The sequence below is a fragment of the Nilaparvata lugens genome, chromosome 5 (genome assembly GCF_014356525.2).
Source record: "Nilaparvata lugens isolate BPH chromosome 5, ASM1435652v1, whole genome shotgun sequence".
NCBI classification, from domain to species: domain Eukaryota; kingdom Metazoa; phylum Arthropoda; class Insecta; order Hemiptera; family Delphacidae; genus Nilaparvata; species Nilaparvata lugens.
This window is the reverse complement of record NC_052508.1, coordinates 47,909,003-47,933,769: the sequence shown is the minus strand read 5'-3', so window position 1 is coordinate 47,933,769 and position 24,767 is coordinate 47,909,003. Positions and strand designations below refer to the sequence as shown.

Here is a 24,767-nt window from a genome sequence, read left to right as displayed (position 1 = left end):
GAAGAAATTATTATGGAACAACAGTTATTGCATGAACTGTCGATTATAAAACTGTTATAATAAAAATAGATTGATAATCAATAAATACATTTTGAAGAAATTTTGACCGGAATAATTACAAGACAAAACCATCATGAAAACTCTACTACTCGAATTGAAACATGCAGGGTATTTCAGGCAACTCCGAGCACAAGAGTAAAATCAATATTTTTGTTAAATTAGTTTAATCAATTTTCAAACTTTGATACACAGTTGAAACATAAAGTTTCATACCATTAGCTATAAAAGTTTTGTTTTAATTTGGTCACATGTTTGGAAATATGAAATTACTGTATGAATCACAACTAAAAATAATTTTATTACAAAGTTTGTATGTTCTATGTGCTGCACGGAATCCATATCATGTTGTTCCGAGCAGTGAGGAAAGTTAATAGTATACCATGGGGATGCATCTATTAGAATTTTATCCAAAGTTCTGTCGTTAGTTTTATCGGCTACATTACTCGAATGTGTTGTAGGGATATTCACAGAGGAACGGTTCTATCACATTTCAGGATGAAAAATATGAATTATCCATACAGCCTGTTACAAACTGGTCAATTCTGTAATGACAAACTTTCTCAAATTCACGATTGGTATTTTTTCATTACATCCTAGCTTCACCAGCAGTATCTAATATTTGAATCAATCAATTATTCAGCATTCTTGATATATTTTGAAAAATAGCCGTGATAATTATTTATGTGGTTTAAAAAACTGAAAAAATGTCAAGAAACAGGGAGAGATCTTGAGATGTAATTCCCAATCTCTTCTTATTAAATTTTAGAGTGAGCTGGTGTGATGTAAGACGTCGATCCATGGTGCAAGAATCATCACAGAACTATAAAAATATCTCCATACTTACAAGTTATGCAATCATAGGGTATAATAGGATATTTAAGAAATGCTCTGATAAAATTAAGTATTTTCAACTGAAAATTAAATCAGGGCCTAGGAAACAACTGACTGTTTTAGAACTGCATAACAGTTGCAAACATGAGGAGCTATTTATAGATTGTTATCAGCATAAATAACACGAATAGCCTACACGGACTTCAGTACTTGTCACGAGAGCTAACCATGTTTTCTGATCATTCACCCTGTGAGGCAAAATTATTTTTGTTTCACAATATTTGGAACGGTGGAATAAATAATGCACAATTATTATGAATTCCTGATCTTGCCCAATAATCGTCACGAACCATTATAAGCATGCAATTGCACGTTCATAAAAGTTTCTCCAACGGAAATATTCTCGTAGATGAACTTTATCGACTGAATAACAATAAGTGAAAAATTTGAATACGATTGGTCACGAATGTAAAATGTTGAAGGAAAGTTGGTGTTGAGTTGCAGTGAGTCATAGTTGGCTGAGAGTTGGCCTACACCCACTCTTTAAAATGTCGGGAAAGTTCAAGTTCGAGGTAACATTCCAGCACACTTTTTCACGAATCAACTATTTTGTTTAAGAATTACTCAAGTTCCTGAATTTGGAGAGAATTTAATATTATTCCGATCTTCCAATTGATTACAATAATCACACTAAATGGAAGATTTTTAGATTTAACATTTGATGGAATCATCAAGTGAGTTGTATTACAGTAACTGGAAGTTATAAAGAACCACACAGTGGAAACAAAAAAATAAGAATATTACTATCCTCTTTGCTTTAAGCAATTACAATGTATCGTACAAAGATAGAACAGAATACAGAGTTCCTGCATTTGACATACGAGAGTTGAGGTTTAAGTGTCAATTTGGGCGATTCAACGTGAAAGAGAAAAGCTTGAATCGCTTTCACGTCTATCCTTCTAGTCTGTCTGATTTCCTTTTCACACACTCTTCACGTTTCTTCAGCTCTTTCAATTTTATCTCTCTATCAGAATGAAGATATTATATTAAACCTATTTCTTCGTCTCATAACCACTTCCATCTTCTCAATCGTTCTACTGCCAAGTTGATTGCTTCAGGAGAGAGACTCTGAAGTCTAAATTTCGGAATCAAAAAATTGTTTTGTGATATTTTAATATTATATTTTTATGATGAATATATTTTGCATTCACACATTTATCAATTTATTCATAAGATCATAAGAGAGAACTTTCCTTTATTGTGAAAGTGGACAATTACTTTTTTGATCACAATTATTACATTTTTGCTCAGATTTTGTATAGCATTATTTGATTGTTGAATCTGAATAATAATAATATTGAGTATCCTGACTGTCTCAGGTCTGGAGTCAGAATTTTCAGGTCCAACCCGATCAATTTCGAAGCCTCTGACAGGAATCTCCGAAATAACGACTGTTATTAGGCAGCCGGCACCATTAACAGCAGCATTGTTGAATTAAATCTCTAAAACCAGTTGACTGGTGTGGACGACTCCATTTGAATGCATGTAATATAATTTTTTCTCAGAATAAATTTCAACTCCAAACCTAAGTTCAAATTCAACAAACCTAAATTCATTATTTGTTTGCAGATGCCATAAAAAACAAGATGTGAGTGTTTGGGGTGGACTGGCAGCAGCGAATTCTAAGTGTAAATGATCTTATTAGACCACACGTGATATGCATCTCTTTCAACAGCTGACTGGTGTGAAAAGTCCTATTCAATCACATGTAACTAAAATGCATACCATCAGTTGACCAATGTGAACACCTTGATCTGATTGTAGCGTACATAAAAAGGAACACGAGTACAGTGGTGGGAGTGGACTGGCAGCAACTGGCGCAGGGTCCGTGGTACAGCCGTGCGGCGGAAGGCGCAGAGGAGGTGGCCAATAGATTGGCGCATTGGCTGACGTCAGCTGTCGAGGCCAATCGCACCAGTTGGGACCACATCCACCTGGTTGGGTTCAGTCTGGGTGCTCAGGTGGCTGGTCTTACGGCTAAGTACCTCAATGACACCAGGGTCGGCAGAATTACTGGTCTGTATTCTTTCAAGTTAACCGTAAAATACTAGAATTTGCATGGGAGGATGATGGACCCAACTAAATTTCAGCATACACTTTTTGCTCCCCTGTGAATTTTCTTGTGATATAATAAGGCAATAAACACTCTTAATGTTAACCATAATAGAATATTTAGCATTAGTGGAAACCAATTTTTCAAAATAACCTCAAATTCAGCAGGGGTGCCCACAGGGCGAGATTCGAACGCAACGCATATTGCGTCCTTGAAATTCCAGTGATTGAAGGGGGGGGGTGCAAATCAAACCTAAGGGTGTCCCAGATTTTCAATGACCACAAAGACATTTGTGTAGGTTGAATTATTCATTTCTGAAATTTAAACTTTTTTGTAGTGAGGGGAGAGCATCTCTGAATCAAGTAATTCCAATGATTGACCCTTAGCAGTATACGTGCGTTCAAATTATATCTACTAAAGAGGGAGTTGAAATTTTCAGCAAATTTTCAAGATTGTGAATTGAAGTAGAATATCAAAATGAAACACAGGTCAGCTATTAATAATTGCAAGTTAGTACCACTTCCGTAAGCTACGTTACTTTCTATCTATTTTATCCTCTTTTCTCTATGGTTTAACAAAATAGTATTGTTTTCCACATAATTAGCTCTATTGTAATCAGGAACTTGGAGAATGATAGTATAGTATTTATCAACAATATTGAAAAAAAAATGTCTCTAAACTGTCATCTACATTAATTCTAGAGATGTAACACTAGGCCTACTAGTATTGTTCTTTTACTACTGGAGTACACAATAGAGTAAATAATATTATAATCATGAAATAATACTCAGTAGAGGTGAACCTTGAGAATGTCATTTTAGCTTCGGCCCTTCAACTGAGGGAGATTATAGAAGCGGTGGAGAAGGCACCCTCAACCTCATACCATAACAGCTCAGCGACAGTACTTGAATATTTAATCACAAAACAATGTTTGCCCATCACACCGAATCAACAGTCGTCTACTCAATGTAAATTGAAGTCGGTAACAGAAACGAGCGGCTAATTAAATTAGGCCGGGCTCATTTCCAACTATGTTTAGCTTTAACTACAGTTGAGCTGCTTCTAATGTTATCCTTCTTGAAACTTGTTTGAATACTGGATGATGGGACTGAACAAGATTCCTCAAGGTAGATACTTGAGTTTTTCATGTATTTTTGATAACAGGAATAACAATTTTCACAGAGAAAAAATCGAGACACAAATTGCTGTTGCTCGTCTCACTCCACAAATAGTCGTACATATTTTAAGTTTCTATCAGTAGATCCCATTTTACATTGATACAACATAATAAAATTTCAAGATAAAAACTTTGGTAACAAGGAATGACATACTTCACAGCCTCGTCTGAGTATAACTATTATTCTGGGAAGTAAGGGAGTAAAATTGGCATTGAAGAATATTTTATTTTATCGATGTAAATCGATGGACTTTGACAATTTTTCTCAATGTTAGAGATCAATCGAACAGATTGACCCAGCTCTACCTGATATAAATCAAAACCAGGAAGGGAAATTCAATTCTAAATTTAGTATTTTTCAATTTCTATGAATGTGATCCACGATAATTTAAGGATGAACATATCCTATAGGGAGAACTCCCTCGTGCTTAATTCACATGTAATAAGATATTTTGCATCATAGCATTGCAATGTAGCATAAATAATACTATTATTTATGAATTATTCACATAAATAGTACAACTTGAGTATAATTGGTTGAAGAGTGGAGTGTAATTTAACATTCAATTATCATAGACACAACTCGAGAATCGTGAAAACTTTTTCGAATAGAAACTTCATTTTAGAAAAGAATCGCTTTTGAATAAGAAAACAATGTCAATATTAAGATCAAACGGTTCAATAATTTCCATTCCAATTATTGCCTACAATGTAGAGATGCACCCTATATAATCTCAACAATATTGGAATAAAGATATATTGGGAAATAAGTCCAATATGCTCTTGAGACAAGGAACTTTGATTCAATTTATATGCAATAGAAAAGTTGGAGCGAAGAATGGGGGATATTGGTAGGGAGATGTCAGTGTTGCCTGGAAAATATGGCTACCATGTCAAAATCATCGAATTGTATCCGAGGTAAATCCGGACCCAGCGAATATGATTCAACCACAGCCGTCAGACCAGACCTTTCCCATCCATATAATATCTGCATTCAAGAATATCCGCTCTGGGAACGGATCGTGGCAGATCATACATCTCCATATCCACTATCTACGTATGTCTAGAATTATTGCTTTTTTCTATCACACTTAATGTTATAGAGAATTCGTGAATCTCTTTCTACTTTTCTCTTCTACGCATCGTGTTATTCTATTGGTATCACTAGTTTTTTCTTCACAAGGAATTAGTTTTTCACTATCCTCACTTGCTTATTATTTATTCTTCCTCATATCTCTGATCTATAGCATGAATCAGGTATAAGACCGCTTCAATATTATTCCTCCTCGATAATATATTTCGGACTTTTAAAATGTTATCTAAATTTGGGAGATAAATGGTACAAGGAGTATCCTTAGCTTTTCTCTCCCAATCAGTGCTACTTTGTAGAAATTATAAATAAACAAAATGAAATAAAATATATTTCCCCTCAAATTAATGAGTCCAATCATTTCACATTCTATCGGACCTTCCCTCGGCCTATCATGCCTACCTTCTTCCACTTCCATGTCACACCTTCTCCCCTATCTGTTATACCTTACCTGCCTATTACATGGGAAACCATAGTGGCAAGGTATTTCTCTCCTTTTTCTTCCAGCACAAAATATTATCATTTCAGCAATATTGTCTTATTCTTATTGTGTTATTTCATAGTTACTGATATTATATTTGTTTTATTGTATACATTTTTTCTCATTGTATTTTTGTGTGTTGTGAATTGAATTGAATTATTTTGCATAATATTGTTGTAATATTTGTGTTGATGACACACAGGTCTGGACCCGGCCAAGCCTCTGTTCGACGACAAATCATCGCAGAATCGACTGGATATGGAGGACGCGAACTTTGTGTCGGTGGTGCACTCTAGCGGAGGATTTATCGCGTTCAGCGAGCCTCTCGGCCACGTCGACTTCTACCCCAATGGCGGAGTCACGCCTCAGCTGCCTTGCAGGGACATCGTTGTCAAACGTGAGTCACCAAAATCATAGAGAAAATATAGCACAAGAAGATATATTATCCCATGGTATGGGGCGTTTATGTTTCAATTTTCAATGTTATCTCAAGCCGATAGTCCTAGTAGTACCATAGAAAAACGATAGCATAAGTAGATATCCCATGTTATAGGGCGTTTATGTCGCAACTTTTACTGTTGGGCCGCAGTTCTTTCCTATGCAGCTGTGTGACGCTGGTAGTCTTTCAAATTGTGCTATTCGTACACTATCACCCCAACAAAACAGTAAAAATTGACAATAATCGACAGTAATCGCGACATAAATTCCGTATACCATGAGATATCTACTTACGCTATTGTTTCTCTATGGTAGTACCTTTTTGTGAAGCTAAGTGACACTCTCACCCGACCACAACAGTAATAATGGACAGTAGTCGAAAGTAATCCGCTTTAGTTGAAAAAATCGGATCGAAGTTTCAAACATAAACAACCTACCTATATCATGGAATATCTTCGTATGTTATCTTTTCTGTATGCCATAATCCACCCAATCAGACAGCTTCATCTGATGCTGGACTTCTATTGAATATCAATGCAATACTCAATGCATTTGGTAAAAATAAAATATATTGGATCTCGATTTTATAAAGGTCGATTACAGTTATGAGAAATGTGAATTATATAAGGCATTTCAATAGAACTTGAAAGACGCATTAATTAATTTCATATTTGGAGAACGAATATCAGGCTATGATAAGAATATAATAATTCCGGTTCTTGAAAATCATGATTCAATAATATTATAAAATGATGATAATATTGAAGAGTGCCTGTAGCCATCTTCGTCAGTACTAGCATACTTAATAAATATTAATCGGTCAATACAATAAAGGAAAAAAATTGCTTATACACGTACAGAATAGGAAATACACAAATGACGTACATCAAATATGAACTGCTGAACTGATAAATTTGAAATTTTGCATATAGATTCTCGATCTACCGCGAGGATGGTTATAGGCCTATTTCAAATTATCCAAGATTTCAGAGGGTCAAATTTTCAAATCGTCAAGTTTCTAATTAGACCCTTGCGGAGCACGGGTTACCTGCTAGTAAAGAATAAGTGTGAATTTTCAACTTTGCTTATTAATTAAGATTGAAATACGAATATAGTTATATTACATAAACGGTACCCACTGGTTAAGAGGACAATAGCATCACTGTTTATTTTATCGTTAATCTGCAATCCTCCTTCAATAAGCAAAATAGTAAAATTATTATCCACTGTTAAACCAAATGTTTCATCTCTCTGTCTAGTCTCTCGTGAATGTAATGATATTCCTTTCTAATATCAAATCAAAATCAAATCAAATTGGCTTTTATTTTGCATATAACAAAATACAAGAAAAAACTTATAACTCAATAACATAACATAATTTTACAAACAGTGTATACTTTAGGCAGAACAAATTCTAAAAATATTATGCATCACAACCACTTAGGCCAGAGCCTGTGTGTGGTACATGGAGTCTGTTAAAATAGCCAATACTATTTAAATATAGGCCTAATAGCCTATATTGTTACTTAAAATAAGCATTTTATACTTATAGAGAGAATATACTTTATACTAGAGAATATACTAGAGAATATACTTTAAGAGAGAATATACTATAAGAGAGAATACTATACTTTAAGAGAGAAGAATATTACAAAAGTATTAGAAACTAGAACAATATAAAACTACAGTACAACACATATCAGTGGAACAAAGAAACCATATATTGTTGCACTACAATAAACAACACAGCATATACTAGGGTAAGCGTAAAATCTATTTATATAATTATAAAAACTGATCACGACTGACTGATTGACTCTCGCATTCATCAGCAAAAACCATAAAATTACCGTAATACTGTATTACTATAAACATCGTTTGCAATACAGCTTCCTTACAGATCGCAGATGCTCGCTATTCATTTTTATTTATTTTTCATTGTTATTAACAAATTTAATATTTTGTTTTATTTTTTATTATTATTATTTATATTATTATCATTACTATATGAGAAATTTTTCTTTTTTATGAAACGGAGCTGTGGGGCATCAGTTAATTAGTTATTGATAAATAGAATGAATTAGTTCTTCAATACCATCCCTGCCAATCTCCTTCAACCAACCAGTAATAAGTTTTTTATAAATAAAAAGGGAATAATCCTCTACCCTTGTTAAGAAAGCCGGAATGTTTCGGAAAATGATGTGCGAAATGTAATGAGTGTTTGTAGTGGAGTGAGCCCCCACAAGTCTAGGTACTTCTATGCCCAAAGACTCCGCCGACCGAGTACTATAGTTGTGAGCAACTCTCGTGAACATATCTGCTCTATATTTATGAATATACAACAGTAGGCTCTTGACATACAACTGGCGAATATCGAGAACGTTGAACTCGTCATATATGAGTGCAGTTGGGGTACGGACGGGTTTTTTTAAAGCAATTTTTATAATTAGTTTTTGAGTTATCAATAACGGAGATAGAATTGTTTTATAAGCACCCCCATAAGCTAAAATCCCAGCAACTATTAACGATTGGACATATGCAAAGTATACATTCCTAAGTTCATCTTTAGATAAAAACTGACGTAAGTTGAGAAAAATGTAAATGGATTTACGTATTTTATTTTTCAGATAGGCAATGTGAACTGACCAGTTAAGTTTTTCATCAATCATAATTCCCAAATACTTGTAAGAACTCACTCTCTCAATACAATCGCACTGACACTGATTGTTATCTGGATTCCCACAAGAATGTAACATTAACGTGTCAACAGAAGGCTCATGATTTTTCCGTAAAGAAATTTCCATGAATTTTGATTTTTTTATATTAAGCGTCAAAATATTATCATCAAACCACGCCTTCAAAAGGTGGAGATCACGAGAAGCCTTTTGATACATTTCTTCCTTATTCACCCCGGTTACATGCAGAGCTGTATCATCAGCAAATAGGAACAGGTTACCGTCAAGTGGCAGTTTAGCTAAGTTGTTTATATAAATCAGGAATAAGAGAGGCCCCAAGGTGCTGCCCTGAACCACACCGTATTCAATGTTGTTAATTTTACTCTCAACACCCAACAGTTGGACGACCTGTTTTCTATCCGATAGATAACTCCTGAACCAATTGTAAGAGTTGTGACGAATACCTAACATTTCAAGTTTTTTTAATAGCTTCGATCTATCGACTGTATCGAAGGCTTTGGCCAGGTCCAGAAATATTATTAAATTATTAAGGTTTTTATTTATTGATTGGTCTACTTCTTGAGTTAATTTATACAGTGCATCAGATATGTTTTTGTCCTTCCTGAATCCAAATTGTCCATCTGCAAGAATGTTGTTAGCCTCAATGTAATTACTCAACTGAAATTTTATAATTCTTTCTAAAACTTTAGAGAAAATGCTTAAAATAGAAATAGGTCTGTAGTTACTTTCATGGGATCTATCACCATTTTTAAAAAGTGGAAAAACTCTGGCTTTTTAAAAACTATCTGGATAAATACCCTGAGTAATGCTCAAATTATAAATGTGTTTAAGGGGTTCAATAAAGATTTTAATATGTTGTTTGAAAAATTGAGCAGATATATTGTCGAAGCCGGGAGCAGACATGCCTCTTATTTCGGAAGCAAATCTACAAATATCATCATCATTTACCGGATGCAAGATGAAGTTCGTGTCGAGTCTATAGAGATCATCATCAATAGCTGGAACACTATTGGAATGAACGGCCTTTGCCAGATTCTCCCCTACGTGCGAAAAATAGTCATTGAATCCATCTGCAACTACTCTCGCTTTATGAAGTGGAGAATCAAAAATATAATTTTTTTTGAAATGATCTAATGGAAATCCTTCTTTTTTATTATTTCTTCCTGAAATTTCATTTATTACGCGCCAGAACTTTTTTGGGTCATTACCACTATCGTTTACTTGATCTCTATAATACTGGGCTTTGGTTTTTTTAAGTAAGTCATTTAATCTATTTCTATAGTTTTTAAAGTAATTAATTAATTCTAAATTAAAGGGTTGTCTCTTAGTAAGCCTATGTAAATTATCTCTCTCTCTAATTGACCTAACTAATCCATCCGTTATCCAGGGCTTTATTTTTCTAAAACGTGAGTTCACTTGTGTGACCGGCTTTTTTGACCTTTCAATGTTAAATTTTATAATAGAAAAAAAATTATCTGCTGAAGTATTAACATCTTGCTCGGCAATCACAGAGTCCCATGTTTCCTCTCTGAGAAAAGATTCTAAAGTTTCGCTATGAATGTAAAATTTAGGTGATTCAGTTGTGGTTGTATCCATAGAATTTGAATTTATTTGCAAGGCTACTATGTAATGGTCTGTTATAGAAACTTTTGCAATTGCTGACTGAACTGAAGACACATCAATATTTTTTATAAATACATGATCAATCAGTGTACTGCTATTATTCTGTTCTCTTGTTGGTTTATCAATACAATTGATAAACCCATTTTCGTACAAAGCATCTAAATAACTGTCTGTTTGTAAGTCGTTATTTAATATATTAATATTAATGTCTCCTGCGATTATATTGGTTTTGCCCTTATTGGTTTCAATACAATAATTTCTAAGATGATCAGTGAATTCCTGTACATTAGAATCATGGGTTCGATAAATTGCTAATAAACAGTATTTCTTTTTATCATAGTGAAAGTCAATTTCTACAGCATTGACCCCACCGATATTCAAACTTCTCCCAACTGACGATAACGATTTCTTGATAAAAACAAGCACTCCGTCGTTTCTGTTACGCTTATCTGCTGTCTGATAAGTTTCATAACCGTCAAGTTGCTTGATATCATCTATATTGAGCCAAGTCTCAGTCAACACAATAATGTCTATTTCAAAATCTAATGAGTTGAGTCCCACCAATAAATTGTCAATGTTTTCATTGTAGCTTCTTATATTTAAATGAATTATTTTCAAGCTTCTCTCTTTATTAAAAAATAAATTGAATGAATTAAATGTATCATACTCTCTACAAAATATTGTATTATAATTGTCTAATTCTATTTCATGTCTGTCCATAGACAGTAAAAAAAATTCTAAAACAAAAAATAATAAAAAATCTCCGGGACCATCCGCCCGCTCAACCGCCACAAAAAATACAAATTTCATGTAACATAATGTACGGAAAAAATTTGAACATGATAATATACATTGGAGGCAGAATAGATGGTTTTTTTTTGGTATTTGTGTAAATAAGAACCATAAATTATTAGACCAACACTAGGGTGTATCATAACTGATAATAAAGCAATATAGTCTAATTATGTTACCATAGTTAATATTTCAAAGTAGACTATTTGAATATCATATTACTTTTGATAATTCTCGAAAAATTATTCGAATAATTCAATATTATTAGCAATTACAAGCAGCATTATAAGGATTAAATCAACATCCGTTAATATCAATATTAATTGACATCAATCAATATTAATTGTAAAGGGTACCGTACTACAAATAATCATAATACTTTAGCCAATCATTCGAATTGAATATCGCATCATTATTTTCCAACAATGTAATTATTCAATTTAATTATTAATTCGAATTGAATACATTACTTTCTGATAACAAAATTAATCGAATTGAATCCTATTACTTTTTAATAATGCAATTATTCGAAACAAATATTTAACCTCACTATAACTACCCAAGTTACAGGAAATTAGTTAAGTTTTTCTTTTTTAGCTGCGTAGAAATAAAACAAGATAAAAACTAAAACAAAAACAAGATAAATTAACAAAACAGCACAATGCTAGAAAAGAAAGTAGACTCGACTGTTATCACTATACAGAGAAGATACCAGTTGAAGTAAAATAAATATTTAAATCAAGTCAGCTAATCAAGCCCGGAGCTACATGTAACAATTACAGTAAATATACTAATAAGATTCTACAGTAAATTAAATTCTAATGAAATCACTTTGTGATCCAAAAGGCCTATACTAAATTCAAATATTTCCAGATTATTTTTCAAATATTTCCAGATTATTTTTCAAATAATTTAGAGAATAATACATAATTCACTCCAAAAAAGACACACTATATTATCCTACTCCTCACTCAAAGCAAGATAAAAAATAATAATGAAAAAATTAAAATTGAACCTACCTAACCATTGTTTTCAACGCGGATAACGCAGATAAATTAAATTAAAGTAATGACTGGTTAAGAATGTTGAGTAATCTGATAATTATATTTTTGTTTTTTATGCTGGAATAATGGAAATAAAACAAGCAAATAGATTGATTAATTATTACTCTAACGATAATCCTATAAAATGTATAGAATTAATATTGAATTCATTCAATAAATACCGCAAAAAAATAATCAACAGAAATTAAAACCATCTAAATGACCCAAGGAAATGAATTAGAAAAATTTTACCTGGCTTATCCATGACTTATTTTACAAAAATTTTTTCCACATTACCGGCCACTTTTTCAACAGTTTTCACGTGAACTGTTAGCTACTGCCTCATGAATGTCATCTGGAACCCATACTCTGATAGGACTGTCGTTGGTATGCACCTTCACCCACACTCTTCCGTTCCTTAGCCACGCACTATCGATTTTTTTATCTTTCACCAATCTTTTTCCGTACGATAGAATGTACTTGTTCTGAGGTGTTAAGTGTTCGTTGATGAAAACATTTCCATCCGGTAGGGCAGCGTCCACCTTCTTCGCCGTTAATCGGTGCTTTCTTCCAGCAGACAACCACGAATCCCGTGTAGATCTCGATAAGAAACAAGCTATTATGGAGGGGTGTTTAGCGTTCTTTGTCACAGGAATTCGATGTGCTATAGATATATCTGTCCCGGAGTATGTCACTTGTAATGCTTTAGCAACACACTCCATAATCCTGTATACATCTTCGTTGTTTGTTACGGGGATGCCAGCAACTTCAATGTTGTTAATCCGGGAGTATTGTTGTAAGTCTCTGAGGTCTTGTTTTGTATAGTATAGTTCTCTTGAAAGCTTATCATTCAACTGCTTCAAACCCTCGCACTCGCCCCTTAGATTCTCAGTTTCCAATTTGACTAGATTCACTGAACTCTGCAATTCGTTTAAAATAGTAGTGTTCTTAATGACGGCACTTTCCAGGCTTGTTATCTTATTGAAATTAGCGTCGAGTTTAGAGTTCATTTGAGTAGAAAGCGAGTTAATGGCCTGGAGAACTGAATCCTGGTCAGCGGAAGATACAGTCACAGTTGTATTATTGCAATCGTCACAATGCCACGTATCTTTTTTTGCGCCAAGTCCTGCTAACTTTCCTTTTGTTCGGATACGCGTACATTCAACATGAAAAATGCTATCACACTTGGTACACTTGATGACATCAGCAGCGTTAGGAGTGGCAGCCGAGTTACATTTGAGGCACGACATTATATTATAACTTTGAATATAATTCCGTAAAATAGCAAATTCAATAAACAGTTCAAGTCAACTTGTACTACGAGAAACAGAATATAACAGGCAGCCGAGCGGGCCCACCGTTCACTATCAGAGCGTACTGATAATCACAACCTTTCGCATCGGCATCTAAAACCAGACTGAATATTTGATGGGAAATACCTTAATTGTCAACGCTCGATTCCATTTGAATGTGACGGTTGTCATTCCACTTTTTTCAATACTTCACATTACCAATCAGACTCAACTCAGTACAATAACCATCTTCAAATATTGGTTCTGTGTAATTGTTGTCCGACTACCCGCCAAAACAAATCACATCTTATCAATTGAAAGACTACAATTGGTTCAATTGCAAAAATTGAGAATAAATTGATACATTTGTTGCACGACGTCCTTGATGACGAGATGATTCACATCAATCATGCTCGCTTTGTTAACAGAGTGTTACAACAAGAGACGGAGCCCGATGCACCACTGATTGATTGACCAAACTGTGATGGGTGCCATCGATCATTATTGACTGTTGTGACATAATTGCACCTGGATCGTAATTGAGCACCCTGTTATCCTTCCCACCAGTTCATGCTATTTGCTATTATTTGTCAACCGTCGTGGGAATTCAACATGCGGGCAATACTCGAGATAGTATGATCATAATACTACAAGATTGAATAGTATCCAGGTTAATAACTTTTCAATAAACTTTAGGATCCTGGAATTATTTGTACTTGAGTAATCGAAACCTATAACCTTCTACCATTTTTTGAAATAAATAGCTGATAGTTTGATAGTTGAGTCATCGATGCATTTCTCATCAGCTTTGGAAGAGCTTATTTTGTATAACTAGAATTTGAATGCTCAAACTAGAAATTTGAATAACAATCATTTCCTCAGTGTAACCAAGTTCCAATCATTCTTCTGCTGACTAATGATTTGGAACTGCATCCAAAAATAAGTTAATTCTACCATTGATAATAAATTATTGTCTGACTGGAACAAAACGATATACAAACAAATTTTTGGCACTCAGATGACTAACGATTTGTAACTCAATACTCAATCACCTAAAAAGTTCATCCAACAATATTTGTCACATTGTAACAAAGTTTGAATTATTCTTCTGCTGGTGATTGAATTGTATTTTGCTAGAGAATTGAACGTGAAATGAATGAAACGAGGTGACTAATGATGTTCTTCAAATAATTCAACCACCAAAAATAATTGTTCCACTGAAAAAAAATGGTTTATATCTGGTAGCGAGATGAGTTGATCATTTGAAAATGGTTTATTCATGAAATGATTAAGAAAATGATTTATTTCTGGTAGCGAGATGATTCAATCGAGCCGATTTATTTTTGGTAACGAAATGATTCGTTCGAGTAGTTTTTTTTGGAAATAAATACCTTTCTGTCTGTCTGTAACAATTTGTTATTGGATACATATTATTTTTTGGGTAGCAATGACTATAAATTTGATAAAATTCGTCTCTTATTGCAGACGAGGGAACAAACAACTTGAAAGTAGCGGGCAACCCAGCGGCAGCGAAGGCGTTCTCGAGCCTGGTGTGCAGTCACTACGTGGCCCTGTCCATGTGGGTGATCTCACTCGACCCGAGTGTACAGGTCACGTTCACCCACTGCTCCTCGTGGCCGGCCTACGTCGACAACAAGTGCAACGCCAGTCACACCGGCCATGATACCATTGTCATGGGAGAAGAGACGCCCACCAGGTCTGTACCTATTTCGTTTTACAGGTGGATGTAACCCTACTATAAAAACTATGGAAAGGAGAAAATACAGGGGAAATCTCAAATTTCCAATTTGGCAGGAAATATAATATTCCAATAAAAAAACTATTTTTCTCAAAATTGATGCTTAGTGTAAAAAGCAGGCGCAGAAGCAGTACACTATCGAAATCTTTATCACGGCCCGTGTGAACCATCTTGGTTTGAACGGAGATAAATAAGCTGTTAGTTTAAACCAGAAATAAAACACATTGTAACTAGTAGTTCTGTGAACAGTAGACCACGCGCAGTTATGAACCACAGCCTCCTCTAAAACTGTTCAAGAGAGTAAATTCAGTCTGTCCCAAGGTACCTAGGTACATTGGTCTGTCCTGTCATGTCGTGTCGGCGAGTTAACGTTATGAAAACAGCTAACTGGCTGACTGGATTGATGTATCGACGAATCATCTGTTGTGAACAAGTATCATGATTGTTAACCTAAAGCTAATTTCCTACAAGATATACTGTTAACTAGTCAGCCCAAGTTGAAATCAGAGAATGATAGAGTGTAAATACTATAGTCTGAAATTTCATAGTCAGATTTTTACAGTAATATGGACTATGGAGGAAATGCCTTTTCCTTTTAAATATCAAAATGCAAAGTTTCAAAAAAGCTCATTCATACGTTAATGCTGAACTCAGAAAGGAGCATACCAGTTAAATTTTATGAAAATCCATTGCCGCGTGTCGCCGTAAATGCGGAACACATAAGCATACATATAAACATAAAGAGAAATTCAAAACCGTTGACTTGAATCTTAGACCTCACTTCGCTTGGTCAATGAATTTGATCATTCTTTATTAGATTAGCATTGAACGTAGATGGTAGATTACTCAAATCAAAATCGACACCATATCAATAATCTCAATCCTGCTATTCAGTTAGTCCGGACTTGAGCAAGTGAGGAGGGTGAACGCAATTCCTGTTACAAACACTCAAATAAACGCAATAATTATAGAGAGTAGCAAAATTGGAATAGAGAACTTATTTTGAACCTAATTTGAACTTATTTTGATGGATGTAACGAATATTGTTTCAGCGCAAGAGGCACATACTACATGAGCACAGAGCACAGCGACTATCGAGCGATGTTCGCGCCACAAATCAGCACGCTGATTGCCGAGGGTCTGCAGGAGTACTCCAAGCTATTCTCCGGAGGCGACCCACTCGACCAGGACAAGGGCAAGGCCGAGATTGAGGAGGTGAAGCCCACCTCAACAACACCCAAAGACCCTCTCGACACCAAAGTATCAAGCGTCGACAACGATGTATCAAACGGCATCACATACAGCGCGGCGGGAACACTGTCTACCTCGCTCCTCAAATCCGTCTCATTTGCCACAGTTCTTTCACTAGTGTGTAGGTTCCTAACGAGCTGATTCCAGTAGATACCATTTGATCTCATCGATTGAACGTTTTCAATATCCTGCTAAGCTTCATCTGTGTTTGTGTTAGTTTTAAGTTAGCTCCAACTGTACATCCAAAACAAAAGACTCCATTTGAATAGAGAGACTCTTTGGGTAAGTGTTTGAATTCAAAGTCAACCATCAATTCAAAACAGTGAATTTGATAGTGAAGAGAATTCTTGAAGCGTCATTGCTCTCTATGCTAATTTATAAATAATGACAATTCACCGATTTTGCTATTTTTTGTAAAAAAAACGGTATTCACAGTATTACATTATGTCGGTTGAGCATCAACAGGATATTAGATAAAGAAAGGGAGGAATGAGACATTTTTCGAGTGAGAGTGATAAACATGAAGTGTTGAGTAGAGTAATAATCAATTCTGGTATAATCAGTGTTTTCAAGTAATAATCGGGTGCAACCAATGTACTTACAAGACAAGCAATATGCATTTTAGGTACATAGCTTCAACTAAACATTGAAATCAGAAAAAATTATAATGGGAGGATTCTTTTGCATAATTATTTGTCCCTATGACAGTTATAAAGGCAACTACAAATGCATATTCAAATAGAGAAGAATCAAGCAGTGCAATAAAGAGATTATTTGTGTAAAATATTTTAAACCAGCTCAAAGAATTCTCTTCAATTTGAATTCAGGGTCAAACAGTCAATGAAAACAGAAAATTGGATTGATAGAGGAGACTTACATTTAAATGTTAATGAGTAGAGGTGGTTTCCGGTAATAAAAATCGGGGAATCAATCCACAAAAGAATATTAATTTTAGAGTGCAGATTCAAAAGATAAGTTATGTGTGATATTAAAGTACCGAATTTTAGAATGAAAAACGTTTAAGTGATGCTGCAAATGTTTCAATTACGCACTTGTTCAATAATTATTACTTGTTGTCATGCTTTCTCTGTACTTTCTAACACGTATCAATCAAGGGAGATATTGTATTGGAACTTGGAAAAATGTCGTATTTTAGAGCGCTAGTATCACAATACATCTCGAAATAATGATTTCAAAGCTTGACTTGATCTATAACTGAAGAGTTACCCAATACATCATCAGTTGAGATGATAATCCTCATCTCAGACATCCAATCTGTTCACACATCTGCTGAATGAATGGGGAAATTCCCAGAGCTGGATCAATTAGTTCATAGGGAGAAGTTGCAGCGTAAACGATCTACTACTTCTGTGATCAATGATTCAAACTGAATGGGATTGATCGTTCGGAAAATTGAAATTTGGTAATTATAAATGGATGAGCATCGAGCATTCTCACCATAATAAACATCTTATCACGAAATATAATTCGATGCAGAAAAATTTGAATGATAATACAATAAAATTGAACAAATAGGATGATGATTGAATTTTATTGTTGATCAACAGAGAAGAGGTTTGTTCAATTGAATTAGAGAAATATTTGCTGGACTACAGCCAGAAATAAAATAAATGTAGACTATACTGGAGAGAAAAATATGATGAAGTTGATTTGCAAGGAATGAACTTTGATCAACCTATGGGTTGATGAGTTAAAATATAGGAATAAATTTACAATTCATATTATCAAGTTGAAAATTAAAAATATGAATTAAGAGCAGGTAGTCTATCTCATAGAATAAACAATTTGAAACAAGTTAGTGAAGCTAACATAAAATATATTATGAATTCCTATTATAGTAACATATTCCTCAATATACTGTCTATTAAGTTGTTTCTATTAACGAAAACTATATAAATTTTCTACTGTTAAGGCTACAAATAGCCTGTCAAGAGCACGAGACAAATGCTCGGTCACTCTAACAATGTTGAAAACTTTCCTAATCATTTTGCAACCGTAATTGGAATTGTTCATCAAAACTCATTAGAAACTAGTAGAGAAACTACTTCAGCTCAATTCAATTTCCAAGTTCCAATACATAACATAAGCCAAGCATAATTATAGAATTTGAATTACGATACAGTCGTTTTTAATTATAGTTGATTGATAATTTATTCAATTGCAATGAAAGAGAAAATTTGTACGTTTCCTGAATTTTTTAGAGTGGAATTTTCAATTATGATCAAACCTTTTCAACAATTCCGAAATTCTCTGCCAACAAGTTTCTACTAGAGAGTATCTTATTATTTGAAGCAAAATGATAGACCGCATTTTGGAACGAAAAATCCTGGAACTAGGAAAATTATCCTTATCAATTTTTCCATTTGGCAAGCAGAGAAAATATATTGGTAAATTCCCAAATCCTAGTATATAGAACCTGGTATATTGATATACCTTCAATATAACCATGGTATATGGAAAATTTAATGGTGGAGAAGTAGTGTTTGGAGAATAAGCTCAAATTCTTGCAAAAATAGTGAATTCACAAATATCTCATAGATTTCAATTAACTCACTCTTGTCGTTTTCTCTCTTTGTCGAATATCAAAAACAAATACTTTCTGATACATTACCAGTTACTCTGGCTGATCACCTTAAAGCGATGGAATCCATCAACTAGAAAAAGATTTGAGAAAGAGTGAAAGATTCAATTGCTCAAAGCAGACGAATCGACTACACACACATACATCCCGAGCTGCGGTGAAACTAATTCGAACCTCGGACACGTTCAGCCTTGGTTGAAAGCGATTGAGAATGTCGATGGATCCAGGAAAAGCTGACTACTTGGCTTGCAGCGGACCTTTTTGAAAACTCACCTTTGAAACGAACTAAAAAGATTTTCCAACCAGGAAAAATACTGAGCAGTTCAAAAGAAAGTCATACTGAATCGTGCTTCATGTGTACTGTGTACACACTAAACAGGATCCAGTTTCATACTGGAATTCTCTTTGGCTGTACGTTACTGAGATGAATAGCATAGAAATACTATAGTGAAATTCACTTCAAACCACAGCATTGAAGTGGATTACGCTTCACTTTAGATATGTTAACTGTGAATAGCTTGATGCATAGTTGAATAGCTTAGTGTTGTAAGCTATACCTTATAGTTGGGAAGCTGTGGAGAAATACACAGTATATAAAGAGGAATATATTCCATCTTGAAAATTTGTAAAGTTCTAGTACCTGGTTGAGTTGAGGTTGGAAGCTCGAACTGGATACGATGAGTCAGGTATGATATGTATCACTATTAAGCACTACATTTACAGCACTCTGTAACATAAAAAAAAATAAATAATATAATATCGTTTTCAGATTGGTTCGGTTATGATGTTCAAAAACGTTGAATCTTTATTACATATTAAATCAATACAAAATGTAGTTTTACAGTCGTGGAAAATTAAGATCTTAGAAGTTCTCGATGAAACAAAACGTTGCAAAAAATAAAGTTTCAAATTCTTAATAATTATATTTTAAATTCACAAGACCAGTGTTTCAATTTTATCATGAAAAAAATTGTAAATTGCAAATAGGACTTTCTCAAATCTAGCAGCAAGATTCGTCGTGTCAAGATGATCCACTTACAGTACCGTATCACCAAAACATACATGTTACCTAATTCTCTTATGTCACAATCCTTTTGTAACCTGTTCGCCTCTTTAGTTATTGCAGACAGCTTGAATAGAATAATAATTACAAAAAAACAGTGAATTATCACAATACATTTTCTCTGGACATAAATCATCGATAAATAATTTTATTCTGATTGTCACTTTTTCTAAAGACTGAGAAAACTCTCATCTGGTTACTTTACATTCTATGAAAGGCTAAGCAGGGTAAACTGGGAATCGATCATGTACATTATATTGATCTTATTGTTTGACTTTTGTGATGATGACGTGTGATTTTTGTAAATAAAATTAGGTAGACTAATTAGGATAGTTTTTAGATCATTTAAATATTAGATCTGGAGTCATTTCAAGGCTAGTTTTAAACTGGTGCAGAGAAATGAGTAATGCTGTGGCATTAAAACGTTGAACCATATGGGTTAAATGTGGACATGAAAAGCCGAGAAGATTAACTGATGCACATGAGGAGTGCCACTGTGATGTGAAATGGCTCATATATTAGCTTACTTATAACTGTCACAGTAACGTTTAAGAGGTGTCCTACTCATGTCTCTCTGAGTCTGTTTGAAACAAGCCTTGAAAGTTCGTACATTATAAGATATTCAAACTGAAAATGAGACTGGCTCTGGAATGAAATTATATTAAATAAAATTGGATGAATAACCTGCAACTATGAGTGGACTGCTATCAATATTGAGCATTATCCTATATTTAGAATATTAGACCGAAATTAATTAATTTCTAAGATCTTGCTATTCTGGTGAAATCAGGGAAATTCCAAAATGATTTTTATCAACTTTGACACTGATTCAGCTCATGATCAATTAGAATGAATGTTACAAATATTTCGGAAATTATGTGCTTTGAAATGAAGATGTATCACAATTTGCTAAGAGATTCATGATTATCAATTAAGTAAATTCTTAGCTTACTGTGTAATATCATGAAACTGTGTATATTAAACTTTTCAGATTGGAAGATGACTTTTTCATTTTTGAACCATATAATTGTTTTATCATAAACCTCTTCTTTCTTAACGATGTAGATTATCAATAATATGATGATAAGGAGTAAATTGGTCCACGTGACAGTTCTGATAGATATTGTACTTAGCTCTTGTTGAAGAGTTTTTTCCCAATAGATCAGGATTAGATTCAGGTATTACGTCATTAATAGGAATTCCATTCTGATAGAATAGAATAATTGGAGTTCAAACTATGCAGAATTGATGGAGGTGATAATGATGAAAATTTGAGAACGATTTTCACGAACCATACTTACCGAACTTATTTCAAACGTTTCTTGAATCGTTTTTACATAGAGAAGAGCAAATGGATCTATAGCAACTAATATCAAGCAGCAACCAGAAATATTCTCGTATGAGGTTGTTCAGCAACCAAATTATTTTCAGTCAAGTCACTACCACCTTAATTCACATCTAGGTGGTAGTGGTATTCAAACAATGTTCATAAATACGGCTGATGTCAAAGCAAGTATTCTACCTCGAATGAGAAGAGCAATAGTTAAAATTTCATTGTTGGATTCCATTAAAATTATCAACATTCCATTATATAGATATGAGGGATTTTCTGGGATTCTCTATAAGGGATTTTGTCATTCTGCATTACTGTTGAAAAAACCACAGTATTCTTCTTCAGTCGAAACTTATTGACATTGAGAAACAGTTGTATGATGAATTTTATGGAAGTAACAGAACAATCTAACTCTTATATGGTGATCGTAAATTGGAAAATCACATAATATAGCAAGTATTTAATTCAAATACAAAGCATAAGAGATAATATTTGAACGGTACAAAAAAATTCAGTTTCTCCAGTAACTTTCAAATAATAATTTTGAAATAACCTACATTCTCTAGCAACTTTTCATCAACCGATGGAAATTGTTAAGAACTCATTTTTAATACTCATAAGGTATACAATTTGAAGGAATTCACGATTTAATGCTATTAAAAGTAAACAAACTTTGCACGTTAGAGGCTTGAGTTTGTAAATAACACTGAGATGAAATGAAGTAGTTTAGCTGCAATATCATGAAATGCACGCTTTACGAGTCTGATTCATAAAACTACTCGCCTGTTTGTGAGTTTAATCAAGTTTAAACTTGGACTCAACTCGAGTTTATCACACAGTAATTGCGGCACTGAAAACTATAACTACTACATAGTGCATACTAGCAACTAGTTCAAGTACTGGAAACTAGTCTGGAACTCCATTGTGGTTGGCAAACAGAAAGCGCATTGTTCAATATAGGGAAAGCAGATCGATTTGCAATTAATTTCACCTAGTAAAGTTTCGTCATCCATCAAATTCAAGACACAGCAGCTACTAGAAAAGTTGGAGCGAACAACTTTCCAACTTCACAGATGAGAAAAGTGAGCCAACTTTTCAGTATGAGGGCCCCGTAGACCTCAAGGGGTGGAATTGATTTTTTTAGGGGAACAACGAACAGAATATTGAAAGCCCACTTGACCGGCTGCTAATTACTTCTCCGAAATCGGCTCACAAAACTCTCAATTCAATCAGTTAATTGACGAAGCCTTGTAAGAGTGTGGACCGAGCACTAGATGCAGCTGTAGAGTTTTTTCCACTCAGGACAACAAAAGCTCATAGCACTCTGAAGACCCGCCGCGCCGCGCCACTCCTCGCCGCGCCGCCTTGTCAGTTGAAGCACAGAACACACTGGAGACGTGCCGCGCCGCGCCGCCGCGTACCGGACATGACTCTCCACCCGACCATTGCCTTCATTCGGGTTACTCTAGTTCCTTATGAACTAAAATAAATCTTGTTTTGCTATACAAATCGTAGATTAAAGAAGTACAGTAGATAAGTCATCTATACAATATGACGAGAAAAACATAAAAAACTTAGAAATAAATTAGTAGCCACCATCTATAAAATAATTTCCAACTTTAAATTGATTTGTATTTGTTTTTATTCCATTCGGGATAGTGTTCTAAAAATAAAAATAATAAACTTATTAGTTTGGAACAAGTGTTTTCCACATGAGGTTCAATAAAATCGAAATATCTTCTTTTTTCACTTCATTTTACAATTTTATTGAAATAAACAAAAATAATAAGTACACTCCTCATTAGGCTAGGCCTGCACCGAGGAATGGTTCGTCTTGTACTAATTAACAAAAAACAAAAAAACATTTTCTTTTATAAAATATACAGTTCAGACTCAGAACAGTCCTAATTACTCCCACTTCTGATACTGGTATGAGAAGAAGGAGCTACAATTTCGTGAATATACTCTTTTTATCTTGATTCAAGTTATTCAGATTCCTATTTGTAATCTCTGTACCAATTGTAGTAAAATATTTATTGAATTCATCAGCCATCCCTCTCTTTTTGTCTGATTCTATCATTTGTTTATCTATACCCTGTATATCAGAAAAAATAATTTTCTTATGTTTGATGGAGTCCGTTGCTTCATTTATTGTCGTAGTCGAGCAGTCGTACAGTAAACATCTAAATTAGTGAGTAGAGTAGCTTTCAATAACAGTGAAAAGTAGGTCAATAGAATAGTGTTAGTTTAATATCAGCTATATAGTGTAGTACCATCAACATTATAGTGAGGTGTCTTTTCAACAAATGCAATCACCAAAAAACCACCATATGGAGTGATTCCAGAATACGAAGAAGAGGAGAAGAAAGAAGAAGGAGAGGCGTTTCAACAACAAAAACAGGACCAGGAGGTGGAGCTGCAAAAAGGTAATAATATGAATACTATAAGTGAAGTTATAGCCAATGAATTCAAAAAGGATATTGAGGAACTATATAATAAACTCTTGGATTTTGAAAAATGGGCTGCAGTTGAATATGAGAGAAAGAAACTTTTAAGAGTAGATTATGATAGATTTTCAGAGATGTTAGTTGAAACAACGGAATCTGTCGTTAGAATCGAAACAAGGGCTATTACTATGTCAGTTGAGAGAAAATCTCAATTCAGGTGCGCCAAAGTTAGAAGAAACAATAATCAGCTTAAATAAAAAAATGCAGGAGATCAGTAATAAATCACCCAGTTTTGCTGAAGTGATTAAGTTACCAAAGAAGGCATCAACAGCAGAAAAAATAGGAAACGTAAGAAGAATCCAACCTAAAGAGCACGTACTTCTTCTAAAACCTACAAAATTGGAATTGGTAGGAGATAATGAGAAGTAGAGTAGTGAAAAAACAAGGAAAAGTCTGAAGGAAAACATTCCAAAGAAAGAAAATATAAGAGTGAAGAAAACTGTTAATGTTCGAGGCGGTGGCCTTCTTATTGTTCTGGATACATTGGATGATAAGAAAAAAATACTAACAAACAAAAGCTTACAAAAAGGAGGGATAAAAATCACGGAGCCTGCAAACAAGAAGCCAAGGATAATCTTGTACGATGTCCCATCAGATTTAAATAAAGATGAGCTGC

General features: G+C 34.1%; 1 protein-coding gene across 1 annotated transcript in view; it reads left to right on the top strand.

Annotated features, from left to right (window-relative positions):
* Positions 1-21,309, top strand: part of LOC111054775 (lipase member H) — an 80,592-nt gene extending 59,283 nt beyond the window's left edge. The window contains exons 4-7 of the mRNA XM_039428484.1: positions 2,716-2,967; positions 5,955-6,149; positions 15,122-15,353; positions 16,448-21,309. Of these exons, the coding sequence (XP_039284418.1) occupies positions 2,716-2,967; positions 5,955-6,149; positions 15,122-15,353; positions 16,448-16,787 (1,019 nt within the window). The 3' untranslated portion in view covers positions 16,788-21,309. The remainder of the gene's footprint in view (positions 1-2,715; positions 2,968-5,954; positions 6,150-15,121; positions 15,354-16,447) is intronic.
* The last annotated feature ends 3,458 nt before the right edge of the window (positions 21,310-24,767 follow it).